Genomic DNA, 26186 nt, shown 5'->3' on the forward strand with positions numbered 1-26186 from the left:
AGTGCTCTGCTGATAAAATTTACTTCCTCATATCCTTAAACAATCAAGGCTACATTATTACTGCTAAACATATTTACAGTCAGGTTTCTCAATTGTTGGACTGCAGAAACAGAAAATGTCCTTGAAAATATTTGGCTGTCTGCTGGCAAGTCACAGTATTTTGCCTGTGTGCTTCATGCAAAGTAAAGAAGAAATAATGGCTTCAATGAATTATGTAAATTTTGTGAAAGCTGAACTTCTGTCTACTCACAAAACTATGATCTTAAGTTCACTTAAATATGTTTTTGGTCTATCAGTTAAGACTTTCCAAATATTCGTCCAATATTTTAAAATTATTTGATTGTTGTATGTGAGCATGTCAGGCTGCTCTGAATCCATCAGGTAATAATGTCATAGGATGTTAGTCCATTTAAATCTAATTTATTCTATGTTGGTTTTCTTATTTAAATAATATTGCTGTGTGGTGCAAAACAATTTATCAACTTCTTCCAATTGCCTATCTTATGTTGTTTAGAAATTAGATGCAAAACTTCTCAGAATGGTGATGATTCTGGTTTAAGCTTTAATGATGCCTATGAGGTGATACAGCTAAACTAACACAAAAATTAAACATAAATCTATATGACCACACAGTGGAATTTTCAACAGAAAGAGAAAAAAATTAAGGCACTTCTGTTATATCTAGCTTTATATTCTGCTGATATATAGGCTACATATTTAGCTGCAACACAGTGATGAAACCCAAATAATCCTTTAATTTACAACTTGCAAGGATTTGGTCTTCAATCTTTATTATGCAGTCTATGGCAGAAACAATTTCACATTATAACCTCATTGATACACAGACTTTAACAACTGAAAATAAGAAATAAATTTTTGCTGCAAAAAGAAAGAGACAAAAAAAACCCCAACCTCCTCTATATAGTTGTATTTCAGAATACACTTAAATTCATCAAAGTACATTTCCCCCCAGTTAACTACTGATGATTTATTTACAAAGCAAGTAACAAACAACATCTAGAAAATACCATTGCACCACGAGTTATCTACATGGGTATTTCTAATTTTCATACAAGAAAACAGCTAAGAAGGCATTTGCTGCAGCACAATGTTTCTTCCTGAAATCTTAATGTGTTTTAGCAGCTAACACAAAATGCAGATGCAGACTGTATCATGTAAACTAGAAAAGCAAACATACTATGTGTTTGGTTAAGAAAAAATAGATGTCTAGCAAACTGTTTTTTAAATTTTTTTTTTTTAAAAAGTCTAATGCATTAACTGCTCCAATTACTTCACATAGGTGCTGTCGTTTACTTACAAACTGAAAATGCTGCTGACAGAGCAGCTGAAATTTGAGAAACTACTTGAAAGAGAAGACATCATCAGCCTGTGCAAGCTCTGACAGGCTTATAGCTACATTTTTATTCACAATGAAATTTATGTTAATATATGCTGTTTTGGGGATCATTTGACAATCAGTAACAATGTAGAATACTTTAATTTACTCATCTCTTTTAGAAAAAGTGATAGCTCGTTGTTTTGATTTTAAAATCTTTTTTTAATATATATGAACTAGAAGGAGAAGATGAAGTGTGGATGTGGGGTTTGTTTTTTTTTTATGGGATCACTGAAAAAAATTTTCCTTTGAAACTGCAGAACACGCAACCCTCGCAAGAGAAGTCCTCTTGAACTACAAATGTGTTTTTCTACATGACCTCGTGAGACCTCAGCACGCAAATAACCTGCACAGAAAACACCTCAACAGATAAATTTTAAGAGTAAATAGAGTGTACTCAACAGTATTACAACTTCATATCCCATTATTTTCCATCCTCAAAAGCTCACCTTATTTTTCAAACTATAGTTGTCTAGCCTTTGAATTTTTGTTTCCAACCTGTTTTAACAGCACTGTGACTTACCAAGGGAATGCCAGGTTGCTACAGGCACAGCAGCTTTGTTTTAGACTAATGTATGTGCTCCTGGCAAGCAGGACTGCCGCGAACACGGGAGCCGGGAAGGCCCCGGTACCTCCTGGCTCTGCTCGCTGTTACATCTCATGCTTCTGTTATGTGCAATGCAGATGTGCTGCAGAAGCAATTTTTGACAGATTGGAAAAGCAGGCACTTTCCTCTGTGGTATTTTTTTGAGGGAAAGCATATCCTACATGTTCCCACTAGCACACTGTGGCAGTGGCAACTGCTCTGAGAGCCATGCAGCAGGAGACCCTGTCACGGCAGTGGAGTAGTTTCAGCTTCTTGAAGTTCCAACTGAAAGGAAAGAAATTGCAAATACAATGAACAATTGCTTGATATCTTCCCACCCACAAGTTTGTGCGTGTGTTTTTTTTAGGAGGAATTGATTTCCCATTTGCACTCCTGATGTAGAAAGCTAAGCACATAGCCCAGAGTAAGGCAAGAGTATGCTTTTGCCATGAAGCGACAGAGGAAATGATCACAAAGAAATATTAGTAGGTCTGAAATTTGAATTAGAATTAGAATATGCTTCATATAGAACCAGTTATTCTCTTTCTAGGGTGGAACTCTCTATGAATTTCACAAGCATGGAAAAATTTCACTCCCTTTCTGTATTCTTTCTGCAGCAGTTACAGGGGAATTAGTATTTTAGTTGAATACATTCTGTGCTTATATCAGAACAGTGTCTAACTTTTGGATTTTCAGTTACAGTCTAGTTTAAATTCTGTGTGAGGTGGTCTTACATCAGCCATCAAACACAGCAGCCTCTCAGCCCTGAATGTCCCCAGTCTCCCTGCTGAGTCCTACTTGCATGCAGGCATGGCAGCACTACGGATGTTTTCATCAAGGAAACCTGCTTACTGCATGGCATGTCCTGAAAGAATGCAAACCCTCTTTGCTCAGCAAATTTTCTACCAGAACCCATTGAGAGCTTGGTGGGAGACACTGCAAATCAAGGGTTTACAGAATGGAAAGCAGAGGCACAGATGAAGCCTGGACATTCACAAAGAGCCCATATCAACACATACCAGCTACAAAAGAAAGCCCAGTTTTAAGGATCTATTGAACTTAGACAAGTGTTTCATGGATGTCACTATCTTGCCAGAAATAGGCTTTTAAAGGAACCAGTACTTGAAAATTATTATTGAAATACAGTATAATTCACAAAGGAGATATATTAATTTTCTAAAAATACCCAGGAAGGCCATTCTCTGTTAATACAGGTAGATGGGAACCTGCCAAAGAAGCTGCCCATTTTTTTCATGTTTCTGCAACAGGAACCACCAGCATTCCCTATATTTGTTTACAGTCATATAGCATAAGGAAAATTAAGAAGTAAGAAAACACTTCATTTATTTAATCAAAGTGAAACTAGCTTTCAATTTTTCCTTGTTTTAACTTAAAACATTTTTCTCAAATCCAGTATCCTTTTTATTTCTACATGTGTCTGCCAATCCAGGCAGTAAAGGCAAAGCTTTCAGGGCTGAGCCTTTTGTTACTGAATGCATCTGAGGCCTCATTTTCAGAATATGGGGAGGATTTGCAGTTTCCATTAAGGCATTTAGACATTTCAGTAGTAGACAAGAAAGCATCAGAAGTTAAAACTGAAAAGAAGAGTTACACACAGGATAACTAAATAGTCCTGAAGATGTGCCTATACATAATTTGCTTAGTTGCTTGGATACATTCAGGTGAAGCTGCTATAAAAGCACCTATAAAAATGGGTCACAAAGGAACTAATCCATTGAAACAAATTAAATTTCTCAGATTTCTTTAATTACTAACAATCCAGTTCCCTAATTATTTAAGATTTTTTTGTTGTAACACATGGCTACTAGTAAAAACTTAGTTTTCAGGGGAAAATAACTACCAATTTATCTAACATTTAAAAAAATTAAACCTTCTTTTAATCTCAGAGATAAATTGATGCAGAGACTCTTAAGCATCTGAAGTAAAAGTTATTTCATTATCTTTGTCAAGATTTTGATACAAATCTATTAATGTCAACAACATCAAAAACCCTCAGCCATCTGCAAAAGCTACTATTTGGTCCTTCATTCCCCTCCCCTGCCAATACTTGGTCATAGAGAAAAGTTCAAAGAAAGCAGTTTTGCTTTTCAAGCAATTTTTTTTTTCCCCAGGATTACATCACTCCTTCTTGTGCAAATGCACTTACAAGATTGCATAAACCCTCCTGAAAACTATAAGCACTTAATCTAGACTTTTTTGGTAATGCCAAAGAACCACAGAGCAGACCAAAGGTCATTATATTAACTTAGAATAATATGAATATTTAAGATATTTCCTGTTGGTGCTTTTGAACTCATTGAAGACACTGTTGTTTCCATCCAACAACTTAAATACTTAAGAGCGTTAATTCTAAGTGCTTTTAAATGCTTTAAGAGTGTTAGGCCTTATGTGATTGAACCTTGTAGTTCTCATTAACATTAGCAAGAGAAACAAATTTTCACTTGGCATAAAAACAACTTGTAGAACATCTGTTTCTTTGAAAATTATATGAAGTGTGCCAAGTACGACACAGCCTTGAAATTAGAATTCATACCAAATGCCAAGAGCTTGTCCATACAACAAAGAGTTTGTCAGTCTTCAATCAATAGATACACAAGCTAGACTTTCTTTTACAGAAAGCACTTACCTGTGAAAAGAATTTCCTCAGAACGTCTGAGGAAATACTGGTTTGTCTGAGGACTTATTTTCTTTTTTCTTTTCTGAGAGCTAAAGCTGCATTCACTCTAGGGCTTTTTTGTGTTTAAAATAATAATATAAAAACATTAGGTATTACGCTTGTAGTTACTATTCCAGAGAACCCTTTTAGTGTAGATTAGTTCGGCAATCTTGTCTCTCATTCTGATAAAAGCAGACATCAAAAAATGTCTCTTACAGAAATGTTTGCTGGAGAAAAAAGATAAATTAAGTTTAATATTAAGCTTTGAACATGTCTTGCTGTGAATGCATTCTATAGAAATTGTGAAGAGTGAGAATGACTGTACCAAACAGCTGCTGAGCTGAACTCCAGGGAGAAGGCCCAGGTCAGCATTCAGGGAGCACATCTGGCAGAAATAAACCAATGGCAGCATCAGCAGCTGTCAAAGCAAGGACTGCAGGGATGGTGGTGAGCAAAGTGGAGTTGGCCACTTCAGAGTCTTTCAAACACCTGAACATGCAAAGATCTATCCATCCACCTGTGAGGACCTGAGCTACCAAGTGCTGTCTTCTTCTCCCTGGCTCTGGGGAAAATTGATGGTTACTTGCTAGGAAGAACTACCAAAGTAGTCAAATAATTTCTTCCAGCTCTGAATACACCTTTTTTATTCCATGCAGATTGGATCTTTGCTTCAGTTTCCATCCTTACTGCCTCACTTGCACCTCATTCCTTATGTTTTCCTTTCTCCTCAGCATTCTTCCTCTCTCTTTCCCTTCAGTGTCCTTCCCTTTCCTTCTCTTTATTTCATATTACATATGCTTTATTTCTTCTTAACTAATTTATTTCATCACTGTTCCCTGAAGGAAAAAAAAAACTCAAACCCTAACCAGCAAAGAACCCAACTCTAGGACTAGCTTCCTCCTTATTGCCACTCTCAAGATCACTTCGCTTGCTTGCTCCATCCCTGCCCCAGCAGGCTGTCTCTCTTGGTGGTGTAGGCTGAAACATCTCTCTGGGAAACATCACCTTCCATTCTGTGCTTGTTCAGTGCTCAGGGAAACAGATTTTATTCCACTCAGCCTCTAGGCAGTACCACATTAATCTTTTCTATGGGTAGAAGTTTAGGTGGCTACAGATCTAGAAGTAATATAAAGATATATAACTAAATGTAGAAAATGGGTGAATAGACACTGCACTCTAAAAAGCTGGAATTGTACTAGGCAGAAATACAATCTTACTGTCATTGCATGCACAAATTTGATTCAATTGAGGATTACAAATGCATTATTAACAGATGAATGTAGTAATTTGCTACACCTAGTATTTACTACAGATATATAAAAACATACATTCCTATATACATACATACATATGTGCACCTATGCCAAGTTTGGCCGTTCTGCTTCACCACTAGACTGAGCAGGTGCTGATTTCACAGGCCACAGTTTGGCATGTATGAATCAGACACTGGTGAACAATACCAATTGTTGATGCTTGATAAAGCTTCTCGCTTTAGCCCTTCTCCATTTAGACTTCCCTCCTTTCTGGTGCAATTACTTTAGTCTCCTTGGAGATGGGAATATTCTTATTTGGGCTATCTGGCAGCAGCTGAGTGTCAGGCAGGCAGCTGCTTTCACAAGAAGCCACTGAGCTCTGCACCTCAAGGAGGCAGCCAATTTGTGGCTGAAGTGGCAGCGGTGAGAAACTGTTGCATGAGCAACCCACGTATATTGCTGAAAGGTGATATGGCGAGGAATGAACCAGGCTCATGCCTTTTGCTCTTATTTTTGAAGAATTACAGAGACAACTCAAACTTCTTCTAGTGCTTTTAATGTGCTTGAACTAATTCCATGAATGTTAAGATTTGCTTTCATGTTTTACTGAGCTGGAGCCTGGAAATTCTCAAGACTAAGCATGGGACCATGGATACTGAACATGTATGGAAGAGCTTCTTTGCAAAAACTACCCAAAAATAGGCTGAATAAAAAAACCCAAAACTAACTCTTGTTATCTGATGTGCCATAAACTTCCTACTTCTTAAAGGCTTTTTCTATATGGAAAAGGTATTTTGTTTGTATGCCTGAAATGGCAAAATGGCACACCTGCATTTAGCACATGTGTATATATTTTCATATATGTTTATGTATATATATATATATGTATACACACACTCACTTCTAACTCCACCTTATTCACCACATAATTATATGACACAAGAACTGCATGTAGACAAGGTCTATTTCTTGCATGACTTTCAGGACAAACAAGGCCAGGTAGGCCTTCTTTGTACATCAATCAAAAGTGAACAAGCACAGTTTTTTATCTTTTTATTCATTGTAGCAATGAGCCACTCCTGTCTCAGACAAGGAGTATTGTACCAGGAAATCTGTGATTAATTTTCAACCTGCTGCAAACATCCTGCAAATGAAACACTGTTTTTGTGCTTTGTACATGCATGCACGCTGGACCCAGTCACTCAAGGTACCCTTTAGAGCCCTTGGCTTCTGAGCATCAAGCAGGGCAGAGAACAACTAGCACCATGCAGGACTGGGGTCTCTGTGTATGCATACACCAGTTTCAAATATAACCTTGAAAGTGTTCAGACCTTCCAAAAGCTACAGATCAGTGTAAGTGGTAAGTTCGGAACACATGTCATCTCCAAGCGGCTGGCCTGGATCCAGAGATGACATCTCCACTGCTAGTCATACCTGATGGTTAGTCCTGTCCACCGTGTTGGCAGTGGAAGCATGGTCACGAGTGTTTTGTCGGACTCGGGTGGAGTTTTGCTGCTCAATGGTTGAGGAAGTGGGGATGCAGAACTCTCTGAAACACCTTTTGAAATTCTCATCTAGGAATGCATAAAGGACTGGATTAAGGCAGCTATTTGTATACCCTAGAGCAATACAGAAGTGCCAGGAGACAGTCTGGAAAGTAGTTTCTGGGATGTTGACCAGGGCTTTAATGATAACATAAATGTGGATGGGAGTCCAGCAGACAATAAACACTGCCACCACCACAAGAACCATCCTTGTGATTCTCCGCAGGTTCCTATCCTTCTCTTTGGAGCCGGATAACATGCGGACGCTCTTCAGGCGTAAAATCATCAGCCCGTAACACACGGTAATGATCAGGACTGGCATGATGAAGGCAAAGATGAACACACAGATTTTCAGGAGGTTCTCCCAGTACCAAGCAGGGTGGGAGAATGTAAGTGTACAGTCAATTGAGCCTGAGGAAAAGAAAACAGCAGAGAAGAACATGCAGGTCAGTTTTCATTTCCTTTTCTTTAAACCTTTCTTTAATTAAATATAATTTAATTAAATATACAAAGACTTTACACCTAAGTAAACATGTAAAATGAAGCAATCTGTGACCTGTCATTGGCATAAACATTGGTAGGATAGAGTGCTGCAAAACAGGCATGAAGCGTGAGTTAGGAAAACAAAACCAAATTAACATGTTCTCTTTTGCAAATTATGGCTTGGAATTTTATGTATACCAAACAAGGAAGAGATCTGAATTGTCATAAATGCTTAAACTTTGACTCATTTCCACTTTAAGTATAAAACATGGTGAGAAGGAAGATTGTTAAGCCACCATATATGCTGAGAGTTTGGGTATTTCAGGGCAGAGGGGAAGAGAATGACACAACGCTTGGGAACTATGCGCTGTGGAGGGTCTGGATTTATGGTGACATGCTGTCACTGCCCCTTTAGAGCACCAGTGGTCCAGAAAGTGCTCTCTGCCGTGTATCATGTCCTGCTGGACAGGGTGTAACGTATATCTACGACTGCCAGCTTCCCAGTGGGAGTATCCTGGGTAAAGCACAGGCTCCTGTGCTGTAGGGCAATGCAGAATGCCCCACAGCAGAAGGCAGGCAGGCACAGATGCTTTTCCAAACACTAGAGTAACTGAGTGGGACAGCAAGACTTGCATGGACCCACAGAAGCTGCTGGAGCTGCTTGTTGTAAAAGTCAGATCACATGCACTTCTTGTCTAGTCAACTACAGCCAGATGCAAAATTGCTGAAGGGGCTCATTTGCACTGATACTTGCTTTACACAGGTTGGAAGTCAGAAGTTAATTCAATGCCTCTACACCACAGTCAAACAATGCAGAAAGGAGTTTAAATATCAAATACTCAGTTTAGGAATGAAAGCCAGACTTACCATGCCTGTATTTAGTAGTTGCCATGAACATAACTGGCAAGCCAATGGCAGAGGAAAGAATCCAGTTGCAGACATTGACAATTTTGGCATTTCGGGGAGTACGGAAATCAAGGGCCTTAACTGGGTGGCAAACGGCCACGTAGCGATCCACACTCATGGTGCAGAGCGTGAAGATACTGGTGAACATATTGTAGTAGTCTATGGATATAACAATCTTACAAAGGATGGTACCGAATGGCCAGGTTCCCATCAAGTAATTCACACTCTGGAATGGCAGAGTACTTGTTGCTAGGGCATCTGCCAGTGCAAGATTGAAAATATAGATGTTGGTGGCAGTCTTCATTTTCGTGTACCTAGAAAAAAAAAATTGGCAGAGGATGTGAATGACCACAACTGACATTGTTATATAAAACTCAATTCAGTGCATTATCTATAATGTGTTACATACTGCCAAAGATCACATTTTCTGCTTTTAACCAAACGACCATGCTATGATTCACCTACAGGTTGGCAGTTCAGTGAGACATCAGCTAAAGGGTGTAAGGAAGAAAAGGTTAATTTAACTCATGCAGAAGGAAAAGATACATGTAGAAGAAACAGTATTATAGATGCTGAAGAATTGAGAAGCTGAAAAAGTTGTGTATTAATAGATCAGATACTGGTATCTACATGGATAGATTTTCTGTACCTGCTGATGTCATGCCAAATATCTGTCTATCTAATAAATTCATTCTGTAGAAATAAAGAATTTATTTGTAGGTTGTGGAGAAGTAATGTCATTCTAAGTGGGCAACACTTGAGACACACTTTTTCTGTGGATGCTGTACTTCTGCAGTGGTACAAAAAACATTTCCATTTAAGTAATATTCCTGGCCATGCTTCCCTGATTGCTGCTGAGGTTGCTGGGCCCTGTGACTGCTTGGATTTTGGGAGGGCAGATGGCTTGCTCTTTTGATGAAACTTCCTTCCATTTCTGCAAAACTAATAACAAGAGTGTTTGATTGAGTATTTTACAATTTTTAGAATGCTTTTCAAGAGGAATAGCTCATTTCAAAAGACCTGTTGGGGAACCTGCTGGGGAAGACAAAATGATAGATAAAATACACCAAAAAAGATAAAATACACTATATCATGGGTTTTATCTCTCTGAGTTAGATCTCTTCAGAACATGAGTCAGTTGCAAAAAATCCCAATTGTGTAGGGAATGGGCATTTGGAACATATCTTTGGTAGGGTGTGCAGAAATGCAGACTTCATGTTGAATGGACCTAGAAAGCTTTTATGATGAACATTTTAAGTCATTGGTACTGGATCTGTTCTCTCATTTTTAGCACTGTGCATGAGAAGACACTAACAATCCTAATTTCAATGTAAGGTGGTTTTTAAAAACAGATTTTCAAGTAGATCCAAACTCTATCTTGACTGCTGCTGTGAGAAAGTATAATCTGAATATGATGCTTTCAAGTTGGAAATAAACTCCATATTCTGAAAGTTCTGTAAAAACTTTTCTTACTCCATTTATATAACAAGTTTGTAACTAATATAGGAGGAGGTAAATGCTGCAAGCATTTACAACTCTCTCTTCTGGAAATTGGAAAAAATGTACAGAACTACAGTGTGGGAGAGGTACACAATAAAAGCTACAGGTCTAAAAACTGTTTGGAGGGAGGAGAAAGTATTTCTCAGGCAATTTGCTGAAGAATCTTCCAGCTGAGAATGAAAGCAGCAACATTTATATTTTGCTTTTACTGTTATCCAGTACTAAGCCCTGTGGTTTATCAAAATGAGTGCCTCTCCAAAGGTCTGAGATATCCAGGAGTAGCTGAAGGAGTGTCCAGAGCTAACCTGAAGGTTTGATTGTGCTGTCAGCAGACACATCCAGCTTGCTCCCACCTGATCTGCTCGGGCAGGGACCGTGACAGAGGGGAAGTGGCTCTCAGCTCTGCACAAACAGGCAAAGTTGACGAGGATTCTGTGCCCTCACTCGAGCTGCTGATCCCTGCTCAGACCAAAGATGACTGCCTGCCTGCTTTACAGCTGAACAAGAAAGCACACTTGGGAATGAAAGCTGCTCAGTGCTGGTGCCATCACAGGTGATGCTGGGACAAGTCTGTCTTGCATCTGTATCAGATAATAATGACAAAGCTTTGTTATCAGTAATTAAAGCCATTATGATTTAAAAGGAATGATTGATACAGCAAAAAAGCCCAAACCTTCAACCAATTATGTAAATGACTTTCAGGTTAGCATGACAGAGGATAGACAGAAAAACACTCTGAATAAATAGAACAGAGTAGAATAAAGTTTCTTCACTGGGCATGTGTCTTATTCCACTTAAATGCTACATATTTTTCAGTTTTGCTATCTAATTTTCATTGTCAGTTTAAGTTTAAAAGTTCTTGGACTTACTTTGTTTAATGGCCTTAAAAGACTATCAATGAAGGGTTTTGCTTGATGTACTCTGTAATCTTTGTACTTCTAATCATGCTGTTCTTACAATGAATAGAAGCAGAGTTCTTATGGAGATAGATTTACCTCCACAACTGCCTAATCAACAAAAACCTATTGAAATTTACAGCATTCTTTTCAGTGAATTCTATGGGATTTGGGCGTTTCTCTGTACAGAATATTTGAAGATTTTATAAGGGGCTTATTTCTGCAAGGTACATTTTGTAAAACATATATTTTTCCAAATAAGTAGATTACCAGTGTCACCAGGATTATTTTTTTGGCATGAACAAATAAATACCAAAGCAATTGATTAAACGTAATTTTAACAACATGAGAAGTAACAGTCAATCAAAATGGAGCTTTTCAAAGTCTTGATCTTAGCTGTTATTACACTTTTTACTAAGGTACCAGTCTACCTGTTGGAACAAGCAGAACAAACATTTCCATTATCCAGACTTAGATGTGTATGTGATGAGATTTCTACAGTTGAGAGGGAATTAGTAATAACAACATTTTTAATGCAATACCAAAATTTATAAATGCAATCTTTTAAGACACTGCTTTCACACTTTCATTCAAACTCATTAGAGAATCTAAAAATTAACAGATGAGTAGCAAAAAAACCTTAATTGCAAACTCATGAAAATCTGAATAGTGGTATTTAGATTACATTGAAATTTCAGCATCTGAAACATGAAGTGTATTAAATTTTGCATGACAATGAGCAGTGTTACAAGTGAAGACAGAAGTTGGCTTTGGGTGGCCTTTTATTTTACAATTCTGTAACAAAAAGACTAATAGAATGTGATGATTCAGGGGCTTTTTGTGAATATTTAGCGCAATACTGCTCTTGGTATATACTCAAATTATTTATGCTCATTATAATACTGGCACCTACTAGTATAACCCATCTAACTCCTCAGTGCAAGTTTTGTATCATAAAATACCTGTTTATGAACTGTTGTTTTGTTGGTAATAGCAGATAATAAATCAGGTTTACAACAGTAAAAATATACTTTATGTCTGTAATTTTTTAGGGAAAGCTCAGCCTTGTCTTTAACTTCAATCCTACAAAGCTTTAAAGTAGACTTCAAGTTTGAAGACCTGAGCTGTACAGATGCACTCAACTGAGATTTGCTTGGAATAAGAAAAAGCAATGGAGAAAAGAGTGAGAATTCAACTCAGATAGTCACCAAGTTCCTAGCATTCAAGGATTAATAGAAAGTCTTGAAATGGATCCCTCAACTGTCAGCCCACGGGCCCCCTGTAGCTTGTAAACCAAAAAGAACACCAGATTAACCTCAGAGAGACTCCAGCTTCCAAGCGTAACAGCACCTTGGACAGGAGCCAGGAGCACCTTCCCTTCCACTTCTCATGTAACAGGAGAAATGTGAGATACCTTCCAAGGCCCTGTTTCTGGCCTGTCCTCTCCAATAATTTAGTTACTACCTTCAAATATTTTTTAGGAGTCTCTTCTTTTGAGCTTCTTAAAATTTAATGAAATCTTTAGTTTGTATCAGACTTTATTTAAGCCTCAGAGTTTGTATACTGCTACTGTAGTCAACTGTCCTGGGTTGATTATGATGTTAAATTGTATCCCCTTTCGTCCACCTAACCCAGACACAGGTTTTGTATTCTTAAAATTCCATCTCAGAGTAAAAGTGAGTGGAAAAGAAGCATCGAGTCTGTTATCAGAGACTGTACTGGCTCCCCCCGCATCGGGAGTTTTGACTACAGCACAGACAGACAACAAGACACAGATCGCCTTGGCTTTCCAACTAGCCGGAGCAGAGGGGTCTTCCTGGACTGTTTTCTTTCCCTTTTCTGAAACAAATCGAACCTGCTCTGGACTGGGGACTCAGGGGAGCACTGGGAGCTTGCACCCGAGGACTACCGGGAGCCCAGCCTGGGCAGCGGCATTTTCCAGCGCCAGAGGGACTGATAACAGAGCGAACACCCACAGGAAAGAGACCCTCTGAAGTTTGTCATCTCTTCTGAAGGGCGAGAGGTTTTGTAATGTGGTATCATTCATTTTTGTGCTGGGTAGTGCTGTGCCTGTGAAATAAACAGGTTTTTTCCACTTCTCTCAGAGAAATCTCTTCCCGAACCGGTTGGGGGGTGGGAGAAAAGGGCCATGTGGGTTTGCTTCCCGGGGGGAGCCCCACTGGAGGTTTTCTCCCAAATTTTGCCCTAAACCAGGACAACAACTAACGTAGTCGTGTCCCTGCTGCTCCTTGGTCAAGTGGTTTACATCCATGTGGATTGCTGAGCTATCCTCTCCTCCAAAGCCTTCTGCCCTTCTGGACCAGATCAGCTTTACAGCATTCTTGGACACTGGGCTGGTGCAAAGAAGCTAGAGAGGTCCACATTTAGCTCAGTGTAATACAGAGTATAATAATAATAATAATAATAATAATAATAATAATGATAATAATGATTTTGCAGCTGAGAGTAATACATAACATTACAAACTGATTTGCAAAATTTCCTCTCTGAGTAACGTCAATGAGGAGAAAAGCAGAAACAGTCTTTTGCACTTAGGAAATGGGCTGGTCGATGACAGACTGGTAATAATTACTTTTGAGCAACACAAAGGCGTGCAAGGTTTTGCCTTCAGAATGCTAATCTGGAGACAAAGACTACTTCAAGATCTGTGTTTAAGTTCAGCGCAAAATACATGAAAAACTGGACTAAGTCACTGGAGATTCACTGCAGAAAGCAGTCACTCTCAAAAATGGTTTGGCTGCTGAAAGAAACAACAGCCAACAGTTAGGTCTTGCATACAGACAACCTGACACGGCTCTTCTTGATGCTGGAGATTAGGTTAGCATTTCAAATTCATGTTCTTCTTGCATAAATGACTTGTTAAACAAATGAAGAATCATTATGTGCATACATTAGATTAGTTGAGGTCGCCTTGGGTGGGAAGATTTAAAACATGTGAAGTATGCCTAGTTGAATCAATTTAAATTCTTTTTTTCCTCCATGATTGTTCTGGTGCACCTTGCATATGCAACTCAAAAACAGTAGGAAAAAGGGACTTTTTTGACATGTTTTCTTGAGATATCAGGTGCTTTCAATTTTTCTTGAGCCCTTAAAGCTTTGAACAAAGCCATGACACATTCAAGGTGGTCTGTAAAAACCCTCAAAATTTTTTCTGTCTGCCAATCCAGTTTTAATATTTGACACTGAAATGAAGTCTCTCAAGCCACATTCTGGAAAGCACCTTTAAGCTAAAGGGTCTCAAATGATGGACTTTACTGAAGTCCATCTATTTTATCATCCTTTTCTTTTCTTCCCATGGTAATGGGTCTCTACAGAGTGAAAGATCCATAATATATCTCAGCCACTGCTGTGACATGTGCTGTGGCAGGCTGCAACCTATTAAAAGTTTTGAAGTCATATATATTCTGGATATGTCTAACCTTCCTGTCTGCAAGCACATGACTTAATCAGCTTGAAAACTTCTTAAGTCTTTGATTTTTTTATTCATGGGTACTTCTGAATGCTTATTCCTTAAGCCATTGAATTTTGTGTCTGGCTACAAGCACCATAAATTTGTGCACAACCCTGATAGGTTATTAGGCAGTCAGGCTGCCCAGATTGGAGGTGCCATCCTTTTGATGTGTGTTCCACTGAAGAGATCTTATACAAGGCTGTAATTTAAACAAGTAAGCCCTGAGCGAAACCAAACTAACAACAAATTGAAAAGCTAAACAAAACCTTGAACAGATACAACAATATAGCCGAAAGAGGTCACACTTGGTTGCAATGGAATTGTGCAATTTGCATCGCACTCATTTACTTCCTGCATGGAAAGTAAGTGAAATGGGGACGTGAGGAAGCTTTTACTGCCTTTAAGAAAGACAGAGGCAGCTGCTGTTTCCTCCTGTTAAAGCCTTGCACAGCACAGCGCTACCCAGTCACTGCTGTGATCTGTCGCGGTGGTTTAATTAGAGATGAAAAATATTAGGCATCACTTAACTGTCAAGGCATAACATACTGAGGGAGTGCTGTAGATCTAAAATCAAAGAGTTATTAGACATACTTGGTCATACTTCACATACATTGTCCTGGAGCAGCTTTCTCTCCTTTCTTCACTCACTGGCAAAGAAACGTCCATTTTCTGAGCGTATATGTGGTCAGTGTGGACCTGAGCACAGGACAGGGAACTGCTGGACTGTAGTTGCTTCAGTTGCTACCTCTTTCTCCCTAACAATTTGTTCTCCCACTTTATTCTCACTTTATTGTCACTTTATTCTCCTCCATAGCACAAATGAGATTTGGCCAGAATGTCACCAAAGTTTACTTCCCTCTCTGACTTCTCAGCTTATCCCTTCCTCTCATCAGGACACTGCCAAGGCATGTGCAGATCCAGCTTACAGGATGCAGGAGAACCAAGCAGAGCACATCACCTCCTGGGAAGCAGCACCAGCTCAAGGCCATTTTTCTTGTACTCAGAACCCATCAGGAACTTATCTCATACCTCAGCTTTGAGACAGGGTGAGCTAAACAAAAGCCTTTTAGTCAGAGTCACCTTTAGACTTCAGTGCCAGTCATTTGGGAAACGATGTGGCACCAAGAGAGTTGTGAGGGCATCTGACTCATCCTGTTTTCCTGTGTTGGACTTCGGACAAAAATGACTTGCTGCTGTCTTTGTGGCTCTTCCTGATTTTATTTTTTTTGCTACTGAAAGGCATCATATAGAAGTCCTCTTTCTGCTATTCAGTTTGAGCCAGTGAGTTTAGTCCCTACCTGGAGAAAATAAAACAAGCTTTTTTCTTTTGCGAAAAATAGCTATTTTCAGGAGGAAGGCTGCTCCTTTCCCTTGACTGAGAGGCTTAACAAGCAAGGAGATTACTTCAGACAGAACAAACACAAACTTCACAGTAGTCGTAACAGGTAATTATTTTATGATTTCTTATTAATTTTATGCCTTCTAAAGTTAAGTAAATGTGAAAAATATCCTGTCAGAAATACATACAAAATAAAGCTGATGTGATGCATTCTTTTTTTTTTTTCAAAAAGGGGTGAAGAACCAGTCAAGAACAGGTATAGCTATATCACTTGCCACAAAAATACTTAAGATGTTGCCATGTCTCATAACTCCTAACTTCTTCTTCTTTTCCCAGACATCATAAAAAGCAACTTAATGATAAAAAACAAATGACAGGAATAAGTATGCTCCAGTGCCCAAACAGTCATCTGCTGGTACACTTCCTTCCCTTTCAGCCTAGTTGAATGGGGGGAAAATTACCTGCCAATTATTTCAGAACTTAATCTGGCCTGTTTGTCAAACCACTTTTATTTGAGTCTCTGTTTGCCTGGTGCTGAGGCATATATGGGTCTCCAATAAAGGTCACTGCTTTCATGGTTATTGTGTAACATATCTCTCTGAAATAAATCAATGGTGCTAAAAAGGCTAACTTCAATATATTGCCAGTATCCAGCAGCAGATGCTTATTGTTGAAGGTTTTGCTTTGCTGGGAAGACATAAAAAGGAGAACTGTCAGTATATTCAATTTGACTTTTCCCCCTCTGCCTTCAGGGAAGTGTGATGGAGAGTAAAACTGCTGACTACACCTCTGATAACTGTGGTGACATTTTTCTAGAGGGGACAAGTTATCAGCTACTTTGTCTGGTTTCCAGGTGCTGGTACCCTCCTCCTGATCTGCAGACTGATCACCTGAGATAAGGACTATACATGAAATATCCCTGGTCAGCAGGGAAGCTGTCAGGCAAGCCTTTGAAGACAGTTTTAACACTAGTAGAGGTGAGATCCCTTAAGGTGTGGTAGAGAACAGCAGGCAATCCATCCCCCTGGCCAGAGGGCAGCAGGGAGGTGGTGTGGGGCTGGAGGCCAGGCCATACACAGGCACTACAGACCAAAGTAACACAAGGTATGGCCTCTTGCATACAGGAGATTGAGATCTTCTGGTGAAGCTGTTGAGTGTGATCTGGAAAGGAGCAACAGAGGTGAGGCAAAGGAACTAGAGAGAGAATAAATGTGAAGGAAGGCTTGCCTACGATGTGGGGAGAAGGGGAAAGCAGGCAATGGTGGAAGCTGGCATGACAGGAAGAGCACAGTTATGTGAGAACACCAGATCAGAAGTACTGGAAGTCATGAACTCAGTCTCTACGTGACAAGAATGAGATAGTGTCTGAAACTGCGGCTCTGAGGGAGTTACTAAGACCACAATATAATGAGAATTATTTGGGTAATTGGCTCCTTAGATGATTTTTCTACATGGGCAGCACATCCCAGGGCTGAAGATTGGTGACAAGGGCTGCTCTCTGTCCCCTCTAAAAAAGACTTCACTCAGTTGGAACTGCTCCACAAAACACGACGACGAGGAGATTGTTCCATTTTACACAAACTTATTTTTGTTCTGAAGTTTTATTTTGAGCTGAGATACAAGATCTTATAGCTGATAATTGAACACTTCTCAGTAAGAAGGTGGAAAAAAATCTATTTCATGTCCTTCACAGTTATTTGATTAGCTGTGGTGTGACATCTCGTAACTTTTTTCATCATGTAAATTCAAAGGGAAATATAAATAAAATTTAGATGTGTTTAACATTAAATAGATGAATGAGAATGCTTATCACAGCTCAGTTAAGCTGTGGAACTCCTTGATAGTGAACACCATTAAAAGCCCACTTCCAAAAGGGACTAGGGGTCTCTGAAAGATAATTATAATATTCCCACTTTTAATACCATAAACCCAGACTTCATCATATAAACCAAAGAAGACACAAATGGTTATAAAAAGAGCTTTCTTTTAGCTCAGCTTAAACAGAACGATTCAGAAAATAGTTACTTTTGGATTTTAAAAAAATATAGTTAAAAGAGTGGATTTATATTTTGAAGAGACTTACCAAGCATTGAAAACTTGTTTTCACTTGGGACCATCATGAAAATATATAATTTTTTTGAAAATGTCTGTTAATGAAAATCTCTACAACAACCATTTTTAGAACACCTAAGCTTAAAAATAACCAAGTTATAATCAGTAAAAATGCTTCAAATGTTTGTTTTGAAGCAGCTTTGTTTAACAGCAGCAATCTTTGTGACCTTCTTCTTCCAATCTTATTTTTGATCTTCATTTTTTGGGGGAAGTGCTGCATGTTAGAAATTTCCACAAAAAGCTACTGAATAAATGCTGATGCAAACTGCAGCTCAGAGTCTTTCTGCAGTCTAAAAGTCTATTAGAAGGATAATCACAGTGTTGCCCCTATTTTTTCCACTCTGTGACTAAAAACCAGCTGCTGGCTATGGCTGGAAAAGAGGCTAGGAAACTAAACTATGATTCTGAGACATTTGGACTTGCATCATGTTATGTTTGAGATTTTTGTAAACATATCACCTTTTGATTTAAGAAAGTTATAAAAGGTTATCCACAGTGTTCAGCAAAAGTTATGCTTGATGGTTTGAGAAAACACTGTAAATTAAAATGAAATAAAGCTGTACTTGAGGATCACATTAGCTAAATAGTTCATTAGTCATTAGCTTGCTAACAGTTGTATAATATAAGCAATATGTGCATACAATAGTTTACACCCTTATTGAAGCCTTGAGAAGTTGGTAACCTTTGATTCATTTCTATAAAGAAATTTAAAAAAAAAATCAGGCAGTGTTTAGCACTGTTTTTTCATGGGAGTCGTTACCATATGTCACTCCAGGAAAAGTACAGTGGGATCAAGCAGCTTTTTACAGGCAAATTGAGTGAGAAGGGTTGTTTTCTGTCCAGAACTGCCTGGTGGTAGGCACTAGCAGAGCCAGAGGGTCTGTGCACCTGGGCCTAGAATGCTGTCCTGTGTGCAGGAGCTCACTGAGACTGGGGCGAGGAGATGAGTCTGGGACTGCAGAGCTCTCCCTCATCCCTCATCCCTCAGGTGCCTCTGCTCCCTCAGTGAGATGGGTGTTACCCCCAGGTTGCAACCTCATGTATTTTTGGTCAAATTTTCATCATGTCTTCATCATAATTTAAAAAACAAAATATAAAGGCATACATTCCATTTTAATTGTCTGCTTTCCTTCATCTTGGGGTAGGGAGGGGAGCTGCTTGCTTGTTAAACATTTACCTACTAGCAAAGGTTAGTAAACTCTCTCACAAACAGTATGCAAACAGGGACACCTGCCTTTCTGTAAGGCAGGATGCTGAAGGTCACCCCCTTGCTATGCTGCTGATTTAATTCAGCTCCTCTGCTGCTCCTGCCCAACAGTGCTCCCTCAGCTCTACTCTGGCTGGTGCTGTGAGCTGTATTAGTTCATAATTGACATGACTGGATAAGGCTGCTGAGGCTTCCAGCTCTTAGCATGGGGGCGGAACCTTTGCAGTCAGTGGAACAGGCAGGACATACACACCCAAGCAATGCTGTGCAAATGCAGAGAAGTTCATGAGATTGTGGACAGGAAAGAAAAGCAGGAATTCTATGCACTTCTTGGTTTCTAAGCTCCCTGACCTATGCTGTTAAAAAGGATGCTGAAAGTCACCTTACAAACTGCATCCATAAAACCATGTCACCTTGCAAACAACCTATTTTTTAGAAACACTTGTTTTCACCAACTTTCAAATTTGTGATAATTTTCAGATTTTTTCTCTCTAAAAAGAATCTTCACTTTTGTGCACATGTGTGAGAATATTTACCCCTCTGGTGATATCAATTATTTCTACAATATAAATTTCAACTCTAAGTCCCTCCTACTTAATAAAACAGTTTTTCCTGAATTGTGAGTGAGCTCAGCTGAACTAACCAGAGTTTTCAGTGCTGAACAGTCTTTCCAGATTAGATGATGCTTCAGTCACAGCTCTTTTTTTTCAAAACACTATTAAGAGGTGGTTTTGAGATACACAGAAAGATTTCTCTTAATTTCAGAAAGAGGACTTTGACTTCTTTCCCTGTTTGCCTTTTTTTTTTGTTTGTTTTCCTTGAAGCAGTGCAATCATTTGCTCAATGAAACAAGACATTTCCTTCCTCTACAAAGGATTGTGGAGAACCTGAGACCCCTTTGTTTATGATATGTGAAAAATTTATAGCAAAACAAATGAGGAATCACTCTGAACTTGAGTGGCTTCAGCGGCTGTTGGTGGAATTACAGTTCTCCCAGAGAATTTGGATTGTGGAGGACTGGGGCTTCTGTGAGCTACTCCTCTCTTCCAGACATGCAATGCTTAAGATTTTCATCTAGGATCTACTGCAGCTTTCTAGCATATTGCCTAAATCACAAGGCATATTCTTATTTCCACTCTACTCGTGAGACTAATATCACACCGACTCGATGAGAAAGCTGGAAAAGCCTTTGGATTACTGTGTAAATTAATTCAATGCCACATGGTACTAATTGTACACTGTCTAGTTGTACTCTGCAGCAGCTAGAAGTAGCATTTGCTGTTGATATAGCCATAACAACATTGTGTTCATATTAGTAATTTACATTTAAACAGAGCACATGAGGAAAACAGAAAATAAAAATTATCTACACATTTTTCAGATACCAGGTAATTTATAGCTGGCAGTAAAACCTATTAAATTACTACTGCTGTCACTTGAAGGCATTTTTTTGGTACTTGAGAAAGGAAACAGATCAGTGTAAGTAACATGAGGTTTAACCACACACACTACATATCAAACATGTAAATATTAATTCAAGGATGAAAGCATTCAGCTGAACAGAAACCATCTGGCAGAATGAGGAGAGTGGATGAGAATGCATCAATTATAACGTAATGTGTATAAATTGGAAATCCATGGACCTCCTTTGCACGAAGAGCCTTCTTTTCACATTGATAATCAAAATACATTTCTAACTTCTCCTTAGACATATCAGCTTTCTAATCTCTGCTTTCCCCAGCAGGGACAGCAGGGTGGCATTGTGGAGCGATAGTCATAGTCCCCTGATACTGATAGTGTCAGGCACTTGCACAGCTCTGGCTCCAAACCCCTGGATTTGCCTTGTGGAAAAATTTTAAGAGTAATAATGTTTACAAGATGATATAATTATTTTAAAACTATTTCCAAAGAAACCAAGTGTGAGATGTTAGCATGCAGCACACTTGATCTGAAGTCACTGTTGCTTCCACCAGGGCTGGACTTTGAAAGGCGAGTAGGACAGTTTCAAATAACTAAGCGCCTACCTCCCAATTCCTAGTATTTTCAAGACAAGCTAGGTACAAATATTACTTAAAAATCTTAATTTTTAATAGCTTCAATTCCTCTCACAATTAATTTGAAATTCAATGTTTTGTTCTTTCTGAGCAGGCATGATGGGAAAGGCAGATAAAGAAGGGGAGTTTCATATGATGACAAATTCAGTCCAGAAAAACTCTGGCCTCTTATGTTGGATACCAGGAATGAATGTAAGCACATAGGGTCACCATTTCAGAGGTTCATATTCTATGATTTGAAACACTGTCAAGCTAAATCACTAAGTCCTCTGTTGATGACCAGATACACTACACCTACAGAGAAGCACAGAAAGGGACTGTATTTTTATACTTCTTAAGCCACAGATCCTATTCAGCCATTAGCATGTAAATTCCTTGTCATCCCAATTGCTAAACACCTGCGTGGTATTAACTGGGAAGGAATTCTATCATACCAAAAGCTGTTCTTACACAGGAAATGTGGGATTTGCCATAAAATTGCTGATGGTTTTGGACAAGCCACTTAATTTGCGTTTTCCTCTGGAAAAGGAAAATATATTTTTGCTTTCGCCTATTGCTTCTGGCTTTTGTTTCTAAGCTGTGATCTCAGGGAAAGATGCTTTCTTTAGATAGAAATCTAAATACAAGTGCCTCATTCGATTTGGCTTTGTGGTGCAAGTGTAATTCAATTAATTACTGTAAGAAATATGAACCTAGCATGGGTTGTGCCCAGGATAATAAATACATAATTCCAGGGACAACCTGTGGCATATTTCTCTGCTGACAGCTCTCCTGTCTCTGTTACACTGTGCATCTGCTTTTCCTCCCAGAGGAATGCATTCAGCACTGCTATGGTGATTGCAGTCATGCCCCCACTCAGAAGCCTTTCTGCAGATGAATCTTCACAGACAGCTTGAGTTTCAGACTGATCAAAACCACAAGACAGAAGAGAATCTCCCCAGCTCTGTTCATGCACCCTCTAAAGTACAGCTAAACCCACAAGGTTTCTGAACTGCTCTAGTCTGAGACACTGGTGGGTATTACTTGTGTTCCCACCAGGTGTACAGGCTTTGCAGTGACATCCCTAACGCGTGTCGAAGGAATCATCCTCCATCCTGCTGCAACACCCCACCGTGACCGCCACCCTCACCTCTCCCCGGCTTTCTGTACAGCTGGCACCACAAAGCCGCCCGCTGCCGCTGGTTTGCCAGCGAGGCCAAGAGACAGCCCCGCTTCTTGCGGCCCCGATTCCTCGAGGAGCCCCGAGCTCGAAGGGAGAACGGGCGCTCCAGACGGGGGGGAAATTGGAAGTTCTGGGGCTGCCTCGATAGGAACGGAGTGCGCCCCTGGGCCATCCCCGTCTCCCCCCTTCAAAGCGCCCGCTGAGCGCTCTAGGGCTCAATGGATGCTTGGTTTGGAAACGACGAGCAGGCACGAAGGGCACGAGCTCGGTCGGCCCCGTCCTGTCGCGCCCCGCCGTCCCACTCCCGGCCCGTGGCTCCCGGGAGGTGGCAGTGTTCCCCCACGGAAGCCACCGCCCAGCTCCGCTCCGCTGCCAGGCCGGCCGGGGAGCCTCCTTCGTCTCCCTCTCACTCGTTTTCCGCTCGTTTACGGGCAATGGATTTATCGCGCGTGATCTGACCCGTAACAGCCCCACTGGGGGCTTTTTGGGGCTTTTTCTTTTGCGGGTGAAAAAGTTGCGAAGTGCAGCAACACAGCCGGAACGCCGGGATCACGGAAAGCGGTCGCGATCACGGCACACGTATTTATACACGTGTATGTCTATACATATATAAATGTATTTCAATATACAAATACAGATCTAGACACGAGGCAGAGGATCTCCAAACACGGCCAGAGAAGCGTTTCACCGCGGTACCATTTACATTTTGTTCGTGCATTTGGGAGAGGCGGATGGAAGACAAGAGGATGCGTGCAGGCTATCCGTGTACCATCCCTATCCGTGTGCCAACCCGTACCCGTACACGCTCACAGGCAGTGGCTACAATGCCTTTAAATTCTCGCTCCTTAGGGGACAGGTACGGGATTCAGGCCCCGTTGGCCAGAGCCGCTCGCAGAGGTGCTGCAGCTCAGAGGGTCCATAGAACACCCTCGGACGCACAGCGGGTTCTGTCGGACCGGCCGCCCCTCACGGCTCCACCGCAAGTTTCTCTCCCCCCATCGCCCGCTCCGGCTCTTTATCAAAAGCCTCCTTCCCTCTCCCGCGGGGGCCGGCGCCCGTCCGCAGCCCGCAGTGTGCCCCTGTGCGCGCTGCCCGGCGGAGCGGGACCGCAGCATCCCCGCCGGGACCCCGTCCCGCGTCCCGGCTCCCGGCGCGGGGTTCCGCCCCGACGGCAGCGGCCGTGGGCTGCGGGGCGGGGCAGGGCGGCACTCACCTGACGATGACATACATGACCAAGAAGTTGCCGAAGAGCCCCACGACGCAGACCACGGAGTAGAGGGCCATGATGGCGATGGCGGTGACCACGGAGGGGCCGCCGCCCGCGGGCGCGCAGGGCCCGCCGCCGCCCGCGCTGCCATTGCCACTGCCGCAGGGCTCGGAGCGGTTCCAGCCCAGCGCCGCCGAGGCGTTGCCCCAGGCCGGGCAGGGCGGCCCGGTCGGGCGGCAGGCGGAGGCGTTGGCGGCGAACGGGACCTCCAGGGCGCCGGCGAGGAGCGGCGCGGACCCGTTGCCCAGCAGGTAGGCGACAGCCATGGCTCGCAGCGGCGTCAGCGCGGCCACCCGCTCCCCGAGCCCGAGGGACGCCCGGCACGCCGCGATGCTGCCGCGGTGTCGGGGAGGCGACGGCGCCCGCCCGCCCCGACGGCGCGCCCCGCCGCTGGGTGCGGGCACATGTGTGCGGCGGGAGGGGCGGGCCCGGGAGGAGGGGCCGTGTCCGCAGGAGCGGCGGGAGCCGCCTCCCGAGCCCGCTGCCCGCCGCCGCCCCGCCCCGGCCGGGGGGCGCCCCTGGCCGCCGCCCCCCGCGGCGAGAGGGGCGCACCTGCCGGGCCGGCGGGCGGCGCGTCGGGGGTGTTCCCCTCCCCTGCCGGGGGCACTTGAAGGCAAAGAGCTTAAGATGTTCCCTTCCCCAGCGCCACAGGTATGGTGGCAAACACCGGGGAGAGAGAACCGGGGGAGACTGACTTGGCACTGCCGGTGCAGAGAGGAGATCAGTGCGCGACTGATTATCGTAGTGAGTCAGGGGTCTTGGCAAAACGATGTCCTCAGTGTTTACAGAGATAACAGATCCTTGTAATCAAATGTGATGAACTGTAAGGCAACGCTTTGGGAGGGGTTGTTGTGAACAGAATTGTCCTTTGGAAATGACTCGGGTCTCATGGATCCTGACGATTTTCAGAGGATCTTCTGTTCAGAGCTCCAAGGATGTTCTCCCCTAGATGTTGGTCTGATTGTTATCGGATGTGATAACACAGATAAGTACATCAAAGACCGTTCTCTTGAGTCGTACACTCGTTTTTACTGGGTGCTTAATTCTCACACCGCTTGTTTCCACCAGCACCTTTTCATGATCAGTTGTTCCAAATGACTACAGAGGTTCAGGGCTGCCTGATGGCTGATTATTAGGACTTGGCTCATTTACTGTCTTGCTAATGAAATCAGAAGAGATCCCTGGAAAGGCAGAAAAAGTATCTCCTGGTGAACAGGAAAGTGACAAGGTAGGCATCACAGGAAAGTGATTGCTCCCGCTGCCGTATCATGGACGCATACTTATTCTGCTCACCCTGTGCAGAGCATCTCCCGCTATTTCAAGAGTGGTAATGACAAAAGCAGAAAAGAAACAAGTTGCAACCTAAGAGAAAGATGCAGAATCCCGGCATTTTAGTCTAAGGATTACCTATGTGCTTGTGCCACAGCACAATGTGTTTGTGCCACAAGCAATGGGAACCAGTGCTGCTCAGGGCAGGCAACAGTAGCGGAATTGACCACACAGTCTTTCTATGTATAGCTGATAATTTGTGGGGAGGAAGAAGAGGGAATGGGAAAGGGGTGTCACTGGACTTTGAGAGGGATAGAGATCTGGAGAGTTTGTATTTCTTTTTTTCATTTTAAAGTGAAATGGAAGGAGAAGAACGAGTAAGCTATTAATGGGCACTTTCAGTAGGTAGCATGTATTGCTTCATGGCCAGAGACAGTATTTTCAGCATCCTTCATTGGTAGGAGAGAGCCATTTAGCATTGCATTTAGGAAGAGCTTTAGAACAGGAGTTATTTTGTCTGTGGAAAATACTGTGGACAAGGGGTAATGAAATCAAGAACTCAGATATTTTATGTGGTCAAAGACACTGTCTCTTTATCTCCTTCTATAGTCATATACAGAGCAGGAGGAACAAGGCTTTAAAACTTTCTCAGAGACTTTCATCTCTGGGTATGTGCACAGAGTGTGGGAGCCTCTCTCTGTGCTTGCTCTTTGTTGCACTAAAGCCATCAGAAGAGTTTTACGTAAGCCTGTACACAATTAGTATTTGTGCCTGTCTGTGGAAAGAATGGGAAAGATTTGGAACAAAAATCAAGGCTGCCAGGAGTTCCACTCCATATCTTGTGTTATAGCCAGATTTGTATCATCCTTACTATCAGAAGGCCCTTTTGTGCATTAAAAAAAACTTAAAAATTACATTAAAATATCTTTAAAAAAACCCCTTAAAAACAGCTGGCCAGGTAAATAGAGTGCTATATACAAGTCTTTATGACTGCTCACTGGAAAGTGATTACACACAAAAAAATTATTACGCAGAAATAAATCAACCTTTGGCAGGTGTAGAT

At 41.5% G+C, this 26186-nt stretch overlaps 1 protein-coding gene across 1 annotated transcript; it reads right to left on the reverse strand.

Annotated features, from left to right (window-relative positions):
* Positions 1-11: 11 nt before the first annotated feature.
* OPRM1 (opioid receptor mu 1) lies at positions 12-24120 on the reverse strand. Its single transcript, XM_005518414.2, has 4 exons — positions 23801-24120; positions 8807-9159; positions 7347-7867; positions 12-2267 (listed from the first exon to the last, which is right to left on the reverse strand). Exons 1-4 carry the CDS (start codon positions 24118-24120, stop codon positions 2229-2231), a joined length of 1233 nt encoding a protein of 410 aa, XP_005518471.2. The 3' UTR covers positions 12-2228.
* Positions 24121-26186: the final 2066 nt, after the last annotated feature.

Source organism: Pseudopodoces humilis, chromosome 3, assembly GCF_049639895.1.
Source record: "Pseudopodoces humilis isolate 2021_Gansu_Grassland_sample_001 chromosome 3, ASM4963989v1, whole genome shotgun sequence".
Taxonomy (NCBI): domain Eukaryota; kingdom Metazoa; phylum Chordata; class Aves; order Passeriformes; family Paridae; genus Pseudopodoces; species Pseudopodoces humilis.

Coding starts and splice junctions, on each gene's coding strand:
- OPRM1 (XM_005518414.2), bottom strand. CDS start 24,120: ATGGCTGTCGCCTACCTGCTGGGCAACGGGTCCGCGCCGCTCCTCGCC. Junction 7,868..8,806: donor AACTACTAAATACAGGCATG/GTAAGTCTGGCT, acceptor TCTTTTCCTCAG/GCTCAATTGACTGTACACTT. Junction 2,268..7,346: donor TGGACAGGACTAACCATCAG/GTATGACTAGCA, acceptor CTTTCCTTTCAG/TTGGAACTTCAAGAAGCTGA.